The 10,312-nt window shown below is 47.0% G+C and overlaps 1 protein-coding gene across 3 annotated transcripts in view; it reads left to right on the top strand.

Moving 5' to 3' along the window:
• Nucleotides 1-299: 299 nt before the first annotated feature.
• Nucleotides 300-10,312, top strand: part of efna3a (ephrin-A3a) — a 74,775-nt gene continuing 64,762 nt past the window's right edge. For 2 of the 3 annotated variants that reach the window (XM_056413606.1, XM_056413614.1), the window contains exon 1: nt 1,765-9,156. In XM_056413606.1, coding sequence (XP_056269581.1) covers nt 9,047-9,156 — 110 coding nt within the window. In that variant the 5' untranslated portion in view covers nt 1,765-9,046. Of the gene's footprint in view, nt 371-1,764; nt 9,157-10,312 lie in introns of those variants that run through there. The other variant, XM_056413623.1, reaches the window with a different exon arrangement.

The raw sequence follows: 10,312 nt of genomic DNA, 5'->3' as shown, positions 1-10,312 counted from the left end.
ATCCAGCTGTGGATTTATTGATTTATGTATCTTTCTTTACAGAAAGCCCACACAAGGAAAGGTTGATGTCCACGCCAGGCCTTGCTCCGCGAGTGATTGTGACATTTCTCCTCCTCCCCCCAGGGCACTGCTGCCAACCATTCGCCCCCCCCCCCCCCACATACAATCCTCTGCACACACTCTCATCCAAAAATTCTCCAATTCCTCCGGAGCAATATCGCTCTGGGAGAAAAAGGTCACATGCTCCATTATTACAAAGTGAACTTTCGACCGAACATTTACAGAGGAGGCGAAAAAAATCGGCGTCGACGGGAAGACGCAGCGGGTTCACTCTGCATGCATATTTTTGGATGAAGGACGGTTTGCATAGGTGAGCGGAGGCGGCACATATGGATTATCATCGTGTGACAACACGGAGGTAAATATCTCATCCGAGAGACGAGGGATAACCGGGTGGTCACACATTGATCTCTGCTCCATGCCGCGCGTACTGTACGAGCTGTTACGGCATATTGCAAAGTCGTTTCTCTGCTAATAATATCTGCTCTCCTCGAGCATCGTGGAGCCGGCACACGCTGGAAGCAGCCAACCCCTGAGGCTGCGGCGGCTATGACTAACTCTGTCTTTTGACTGTGAGTCACGCTGCCAGTCAGCTCTGTGTGTGTGCCAGCGCGGTTCCACCTCCAGAGCTAGCCATTAGAGCGGGGGCGGGGGGGGGGGGCAAGCACAGTGATGCAACATTACATCTTTTTAGCATACGGGCTGCGTGACATTAAGTGTCTGTAGTGCAAAACAACATCCATAAGCAACTCCATTACATCCAATCAAGTCGCCGCTATTGAGATTCTTTGTCAACATTCCGAGTCGCTATTTTGCTAGTTATTTACTCAAGCTCAAAGCTAACTATGAGAGTCGTTGAAGTTGCTTTTTGCTCAAATCAGCCAATCCCACAATCTATACTTCTTCAGCTCAATCTTGGGATAGATCGCTGGCCTACCGAATCGTCACAATCTATATCGTAGATCATGACATTAAAAAGGCCCGCCCCTGTCACTTTCTCTATAGCGCCACATTACAGCAGAAGCACGTCATTTCTGTCTCTACGTGTTGCGTTGACAGTCCTCTGCCCGCCGTCTGCGGCGCCATGGAGCTCCGACACCGGTTTGCGCGCATCGGGACGGACGGAGCAAAGAAAAGTCACTAGCACCCGAACATGTCGGCCGAACATTGCATCAATGAAAGACATCTCCAGCGCTGGCTTATGCACGATGTAGCTATCAAGCTCACGCTTTGTGTGAAGCAGATGAGGTCTAATGACACTATATCAGGGTTCTCAAGTCTCACGCATTGAGCGTGAGACTCACATTTCGGTCTTATCTCACGCACTCCCGCCACACATCTAATTCCTCACGCTGAAAAAACCTCTCGGCTATTTAATGCTTGAATGCAGGGGTGCTCAATACGCCGATCGATTGTTGAGTAGAAATAGTCACTAGCAGCCCCCGTCGACAACTCTTTTCGGGTCGATGGGGGCCCGCGCAACAGTCAGCTGTATCGGGTGCTGATGGAAATCTCACGCTTGCCTGTCTTCAAAACTTGAGAGCCCTGCTATATCATCGGACATAAGTTTGTGTTCTTTACAACAAATGCACTCTATGTCTGTTTTCTGTGGCACATTTCCTAACTGCACCAAACGTCCGCCGACTTGCGTGCACGGTCCGCACGGTGAAGCATCTGGACCGCGGTCCTTCGCATCAACTTCATCAGAATCATCGCTATCATCGCTGTCACAATTCACTAAATGGGGATAGTCTGCTTTTAAAGGTTCAAACAAGTATCCAGTTGCTGAATCAGACAATCTTTCATCGTCCATATTATCAATCTCTCAGCATTTGTTTGCGAGCGCTCGACGTTGTTTACATTGGTATCTGAACACATCCGCTGCGGCTGGCTGTCGATCTATCAACGATCTGACGTCACACCACCCGCGACATATTCAAGCTCCAGTGCACTGTCGCATGTCGGAGTTGAGGACTTTGAACAGCCTAAACTACGTATTGTTATTGAATACTGGACCGTCAGTGCATGAATAACCTTTAGAAACACACTATCTTTTGATCTGACTACATATTGTTTTGCACTACAGGTACCCTTTAAGTGTCTGCTGATGACGGCCTCCGTCCGGCTAATTACTGGCCATTAAAGGACTTCAGAGGCACCGTGAGGGCGAGGAGAGAAGCCATCCTTTACGAATACATAGAAGCATACTCGATTGCTTCCTCAATCAATGTTCGTCCTGTGGTCGGTCCCGGCTGCTGATTGGAGCGTGGTTATTGACTAGGCCGTTGTTTGCTTTGTCGTACTAAACCAATGCTCGGAGCTCCACGAAGGACAGACCCGAGTGGGAGTGAGAAACAACAACTTGTAGCGGGGGAAATAGTGCATTGTCGTGTAGTTGTTGCATCGGGTTTACGTAGGTATGTTTTGTGCTTCGTGCTCTAACGAAGGGCGTCGACTCAACGCCAAGACGCAGCCGCAGGGAACAAAGCGCTCGACAAGAGCTTTGCCTTTACTCGTATTGATTTGTTGTCAATCTTGGAGAAGCAGAGAGATTTTTCTGTCCGTCTCTCGTGTGCTTTTACAGCAACAATATCAGTCAGATCAATATACAGTTAATACATATTATCGTTAATAACTCATCAGGATATATTCATTAGGCAGGATGTTATTTGTATTGAACAGCCGATTACACAGGATTTCTTTACTAGAGATCAATTTGGATTTGTACTTATTTGTTATTACTCTATTAATAATGCAACATTATGATTGAGAGGACAGCGGCACATTTTCTGACCTTTCTGATTCCTCCTCCTCAGCAGTTTAATTCTCCTTTTTGATCATTTGTCTTTCATTCGATACTCTCCTCTCATCCCGGTTTTGCATAATATCAATTAAACTATTTATTTACAGATAATAATACAACAAACAGCTAAATGTTTTGTTACGTGAATCGATTATGAACCTTTTTGGATTCTCAGTGGTGGAAAACATTCCTCTCCATGTAATCGTCATGCTACTTTACTCCACTTTATGTTTGCTTCTTAGACACATGCAGCTCTGCTCTTGTTTTCTCTCTCTTTAATATTTCATGCCTATATTTATATCTTTTCTGGATGTGCCCTAGCACGTCCCGACTGAAGAAACAATATATTCTGTCCTTTAAAAAAATAAAAAAACAGGTTGTGAATTCAGCTTCGGATGGAAAATCTGAACTTTTGTTCGAAATAAAAAAATGTCGCCATCGATATTCCAACAAGTTCTCCATAATTCTGAAACGGGAACCACAGCAACAGGTGCCGTGTTAACACGGTGACTTTCAGCCAAATGCGTTTGTGGTAACTTACATGAATGGTTGGCGTAGACAAGAAACACAGATGAGTATGTAATTATGACTGATTGGAGGCTTTTAAAAACGCCGCCCACATGTTCTGTTGTTGCTTTCCGCAGCTGCCGTCTCCACGAGCAGCCACGGGCTCATTGGGCTGAGAGGCAATACCGTAGTCACTCGTTAAACCAAAACACCGCCGCCGTCTATGACCGCCGGCGATTACACGTGTTGTCTAACAGCGGCCTGTGAACAGGGCGGGTGTTAGTCAGGCCCGTGTTGCAGCTCCATGAACACAACGCTCCCCGGTCGATGTCACGGTATCTGATGTTCTCTTGCACGAGCGCAGATGGTGTAACGTTGCACGCCAGGTGTGTATGTATCTGACCACTAAATACTGGCCACCTGCTCATGTATTCCATTTACTTACCAGCAGCTAATGGATCTGTACAGTCATTGTGTTCAGGATGCATTCCTGATATTTGGCGGTTATTGCTCTTACACTGACGTATGTCATTAGTTTACAGGCTATAAAAGGGACACTCGGGACATTTCTGAACTTGCTTTTTTAAATCACTTTGCATCAAATATTGCACAGTGCATTTAGTAACAGAATGCAAAACTAAGTGAGCTGTGAGCCAATGAGTCTGAAACCAGGTCAGGCCTTTTGTTATGTCGATAACATGTTCACATTTTATACAGTTTTCGAAATCTTGAATAACATATTTTTTATCGATCAGCAATTATTCCAGTTTAAACATATTCCATCCACACACAACCCCTGGAAGAAGAAAACGCAGGGTTTATACTTCTTATGCTTTCTTCGTCACACATTTACTTCATTCAGCTTTTGTATGGACACCATATGTGGGATGGCAGCCTGTTGTGAAGGTACATTTCCACAAAGGCTGATTCAGACTCTGCGTGACTCATGCTTGTGTGTGCCTCGATAACCATATGTAGTACTTCTGTTGAGCGAGAAAAGTAACGAACAACAAGACCATCGTGGCAGTGCACTGTACCTCCCGTAGAAGGAAGCGACTGCGTGTGCGTACAGACGGCAGCGCTTTGCTCTTCATACGCGGCGCACTCTCTCTAAACACTTTGTTCTTCTCCTTCAGACTGCGTTGCACTCTCTGTGATGATTGAATCTTCTCCGCGCGGAGAATAAACACTCAAAGGCAGCGTTTATTTTCTCAGTGTTGGTTATTTAAGTATCACCGCTCTCATTAGATTGTCCATCCTTGTTAAATGTTAATGTTGCTACTCTGTTGTCTTTCATCTCTTTTTCTTATATCTCTCTTGTTTATTTGTTTATTGTATGTACGAGGAGAGCAACGTGTAACCGGAGTCAAATTCAGAATCTTTTCTAACAAATCAAGTCTTTTAGACCAGTGAAGTTTTTATACAGCCTGATATCCTATAACGCACGCAATGGCTTTAAAAGGCCCAGTTCCCGAAGCAGCGGAAGCCCAAACCCTGCTGCATTGTGGTTATTATTCTGCTGGTTTTCCAAGCCCTCATATGACGACCATATTTGTTTTCTTGAGATGTAATGTGCCCTTAATCCCTGACAACTAACTCCAGACATCATGTTACTTTTTCCTCTGAACAGATTGTCCTCAAAGTTCGTCCACCCGCTCTTCCGGCCCCTCTGTCCTTTACGACCATTTACCAACACTTCGCTCCCCACCCGGAGGGCTCAGCCCTTCATCCTATTGCATCCGATTCCGGGCGTTCCCTCTTCATCACCGCCCGGCGGCCAGGAACATTGTTCTCGATTGCTTGGCAGATGCCATTATCCTGGGCTCGTATCTTCACAATCACGTTACCCATTTGCACAGCTGCGTACTTACCGAAGCGAGGCAGGTTAAGCGCCACACTCGAGGGGGCAAACCGATGGCGGCCCACCTGGAGCTCGGGCCAGGACTCTCCTCAGCACCACGTCATTACCAAAAACACGGTTGGCCTTTCTTCCATTGAGCTAATGCCTCCATGTGCCCTTCTCCAGCTCCCCTCAGTTTCTCAAACACTTTAGTCTTCTCTCACCTTCTCCGCCTCTCCCTCGATTCCTGCACTGTCATTTCTTCCTCCAGCCTCAATCTATCCGAGCCCCCAGGCTCTCTCTATTACACTCTAAAATTCTTTATTTTTGTCCCTTCCTCTTTTCATCCATCCGTCACGTTGTCGCCTGGATGGGTAAAGTGGATTTAAGGGACTGCGATATGCAGATTCACAGGAAATAGAAGAGGCATAGAAGGGAGGCTGACGTGAGGCTGACAGGTTGCTAACGCGACGCGGGCTCGAGATGCGTCTTTAACACGCTCGTACTTACACACAGACATGTTTATTTGTCTGCCTCTCCAAGTTCACAGGCCTGTTGTTATTTCTGTCACAGCTACTTTATATTCATGTTTTGACATTTCGCTAGATTAACTGATTAATCAAATGAATTGTTGTTTACTGACACCGCCACTGGACATAAAACTCAATCAAGACAACCTCATTTTAATCCAATAACATTAAAGCTGAGATTAGTCTGAAGTGAGACATGCATGGGAGAAGGGGAACCGATGGGTTTAGGAAATTAGAGATGGCACAGATAGAAGCCGAGAGGAAGACTAAAGAAACCCCACTGAGGAAGAACAAGCAGCACATTTTCTCCTGCAGTATTGCTTACGCCAGGAATGAAGTCAGTTAGGAAATCAATACAAAGTCAACAAGGATATATGAAAGAGTTGAGGCTGATTGATGATAACAAATTATCTGAATAATCAATATGCCCATCGCCGCTGTACACGAATTAATCACAAACAGAGGCAGGGCCGAGGTAACGAGCCGCGGTTACTGTTAGTGTCGTGTGCACCGGCGCCTGTTGCAAAGTACTAACCGTGCTGCGGCAGGAGCAGCGGGAGGCAATGAGCATAAACAGTGCATCACATATACAAAAAACACCAGGCGTTCAATAACTTATGACACTGGGAAGTCTCATTCAGTCGCATGTTCGAATACACACAAAGCACGCCATCAATATGCATGTGTGCCTCTGCCGGTCGAGACGAGGTGCAGAAAACATATTAGATGTCACTCTCTGTATTTTCGGTGCACTCCCATTGCCTCTGTGCGGTCGGTGCGCGCAACAGGAAGCGAGCGATCATCCGATCATGAAGGATTGGAAGAATATGCTCCTCGTATGCAGCATTTTCCTCCTGAGAGCGAGGCGACAACAGGATGGCACATGTGAGAGAGGATGGAGGCGAGTGATCCACTGGAGCCTCACAGATAGGTGGTGGGACAGAGAGAGGGCGAGTTTGGGAGGAAGAAGAAGAAGAAAAAAGTGATGGTTCTTGCTCTTTCATCCGCGCCTTTACTCCAGTCGCCACGGCAACATGCCTGGAGGGCACTCAAGAGAGGCGTCATCACTGACAAAAACAACAGAGAGGCAAGGAGTGAGTGAGAGCAAATGAGAGGGGCTGTTTGTGTGTGTGTGTGTGTGTGTGTGTGTGTGTGTGTGTGTGAGAGCTGAGACAGGAGAAAGTATACGGCAGCAGATCCACGGCTGACTCCGGCTACATCTCCTCCCTCAAGGAGGTGTATGACCTTCACAGATGACCTTCAGCGACTCGGCTAAGTCGTGTAATGAACACTCATTCATCACTGGTGGTCATTCAGATTAATGTTTGGATCGCTCGGCTAAAGTTTCACCAACAGAGTCTATGGCCACGTTTATGGGTGTGAATACCACTGATACCCCCTCTAAAAGGACACTATTATGAGATATGAAATTGGCAGAGTTAATCAAACCGAGGCTAATGCCTAATATTTGGAATTAACTGAGCCATTAATACTGCAGGCTGCCGTTAGGCTAGATAGAGTGGTTAAACCACCACAGGCGAAATTAAACAGGTTAATTAAAGTCTGCACATTTTCATGCTCTTTTGCCTCGATCTGTATTTCACCGTGAGACACACACATGTACGTGCGCACACAATCACTCACACACATGCGTGTTGCTACTATCCTCGTAATGACTTCCTGACTGTATTCATTTTCTAATATTAATATGAATCCTCGCTCTCACTTTCACCCCCCCCCCCCCCCCCCCCGCCGGATACTGAATCGGAAATAATAATTTCTCCAAACTTCTCTTTGACTCCAATAGCCTGAAGAATAAACAATTTCTTTAATAAAAATACTCTCCCATGCCTGTGCATTAAAAACACGTAGTCGTTTTGCTAGTGGGATTCTCCACCCGGAGCTGATGATGGAACGATGGACACGTGGTGTTTTTATTCCAGTGTCGTGTACGTGACATTGGGTCGGGGTGTAGACTTATTTAGACGCCGATACCCCGATTCAGCATTTTTAGGCCACATCACGTTTGTAATTTGTGATATTGGGCTACATAAAATAAACTGAATTGAATTAAATCAGAGGCTTTTCCAGTGGTTTCAATATCTGACGAGTTCAATTAAAATGCCTGAGCAAGCTGAACGACGTATAGTCTGGTCCAGTAATTAGGCCCGCTAGGCCCCATGATGGGCCCTGACCAATCAGAGCCTGCTGTTTTTAACATCTCAAAATTGGGCCATTATCGGGTTGTCATGTAATCTGATCCCAGCGCTCTCCACCACCATGGAGTTGGTTTCTCCTCTAATTCGTCAAACCTTTCCACATCAAGCAGCTTCCCTTTTCTTCCAGTTGTTGACAAAGTTGTGAACAGCTTGCTTGTAATTAACACTAAAGATTAAACATGTGATAGTGAGTCAGTTCACAGCTGGATTGGAGTCGTTTTAGTTTGATCCCAGCTTAATCCCAAAGTAAACACAGAACTTTATAAATTAAAAGAACAACTTTATAGATGTAAAGTATGCTTTAACATACCACTAAATCTCACCTCAAACAAAACATTAAACATTACTGGTTCTAATTATTATGTTAATCTTGAACCTATTAATCCAAAATGAAGAGGATACATTTTCTTCACACAACTGAAATAAAAACAAAGGCACGCACGCACACACACACCTACACACGCACACACACACACACGCACTCCCGCGTGAGAGTGCATGTGTTGAGGGGGCGGGGCATCTCGGCCATCTGAGGGCGGTTTTCTAGCGCTGTGTGCGCAGCTTGTGGCTTTCTGCTGCTGCTGCTGCTGGTACTGCTGCTGCTGGTGAGGGTGATGGTGTTGGTGATGATGGTGATGATGATGATGATGAGAGGAGCGCGTGCTACACAATCCTTTCAGCGGAGATGCAGCAGCGGCTTTAAAGCTGCGCAAAGAACAATAAACACCGAGCGCAGGTGTCAGCTGTGAACGATGAAAGCCGAACAGAAACCAGGAGAGACTTGAAAGTGCAGCAGCGGTTCACGAGGAAAGAAAGTGCACACAGATTCACGCGCGTGGTGAAGATGCCCATATGGCTCTCGTCGCAATGGGATTCGAGTTGAAGAACACGTAAAGCCCCTCAGAAGTCATCCCGATTCAACTCGTCGTCCAGGGAAACTTGAAAAAGCCTCTTTTTCTTCTTTCCTTTTCTTTTCTTCCTCTCTTTCTCCGCGACGCACCGGGATGGTGTGAGCGCGGCGCGTCGAACCGGGACAGAAGGAGCGGGGACGCAGAGGGAAGAGAGGGCACGAGCACCGGAGGGGATTATGGCTCTCGCAACGTTTTCTCTGGGCCTCATCACGCTGGCGCTCACGCACTGGCACCCGGCGAGAGCCAACGACCGGCACGCGGTGTACTGGAACAGCTCCAACCTCCTGTAAGTGCGCGGCTCTCCGCAGCGAATTCACTAGTGTGCGTATGTGTGTGTGTGTATGCGTGTACTCTTTGTTCACGCTCACTTGTGCTGGCGACTTGTTTTCCAGACCGCGGGACAATACAGAGAGCAATGAGTTGTCGCCGCTGCTTCAAGAAGAGACGGGACATCCACCTGATTGACATCTTCTGTCTCATATTTGTCATCTTCATAAATAGTTTCGGGTAACGCAGAGGGGATGGGTTCTATATCTGCGCCCTGCGCGCACAGTGATTACTGTATATGCATACGTATTTATCATTTATTTATATTTTGTATCTCTCAATTAGTCCCCCTTCTGCTGCCCAACAACACATGTCTTATTAAAAGCCGCAGTCATCTTCACCAGCTTTCACTTCAGTGCTGTCCGTCACCTTTCCTGCAGCACAGATGCATAATTCACGCGCGCGGCTCCAAACTTCCACACATCTGTATGCGCGCTCACTGTGTGGATGAGGGCGCCTCTCTCCTCGCTCTCCTCCCACAGCAGCGAGGTGGCTCACCTCAGGTAAGCTTCCCCAGGCTCTCCGATGTCTCCTCACCTGCCGACCGCCTGTTTGCTGTGGGTGGGGGTGGGGTGGAGGGGGTGGAGGGGGGGGGGGGGCAGAGATTGATGTGGATTCCACTGCCTTTGTCTTCTCATTAGCCACCAGTGAATCCATCTTTCTCACATTCTTGTATCTCCTCTCCTCTCTCCCCCCCCCCCTCTATCTGTGTTCCTCCCCTGTCCATTTGTATGCACCTCATACACATGTCTCTCCTATCGCCTCCATGTATCTCTCATACTTGGTTATTTTCTTCCCTCTCCTATTTTTCTGCTGCGTCTCAACAGCCGGCCTGTCCTGTACCACCCCCCCCCCCTCCACCCCCACCCCACCTGCGTCTCATTACCGCACCCCGCACATCTGCTCCATGGATCCTCATCTGACAGTACACATATACAGTAGATGATTAGAAATTGTATCAGTCGTTTGAATGCACACAGACGTGGGGTGATTAACATATTCAAAGGTTAGAAAACTGCCATAAAACCTAATGGGAACGGTCAAGGTGCTGCTCCCAGCACGGCCACCGCCTCATTAATGCTAATGTATGAATGGCAGTCACAATTTGAACTATT

This window comes from Pseudoliparis swirei, chromosome 1 (assembly GCF_029220125.1).
Source record: "Pseudoliparis swirei isolate HS2019 ecotype Mariana Trench chromosome 1, NWPU_hadal_v1, whole genome shotgun sequence".
In the NCBI taxonomy this organism is placed as follows: Eukaryota; Metazoa; Chordata; class Actinopteri; order Perciformes; family Liparidae; genus Pseudoliparis; species Pseudoliparis swirei.
The sequence above is the reverse complement of the archived record's forward strand: the minus strand, read 5'-3'. Positions and strand labels throughout refer to the sequence as shown.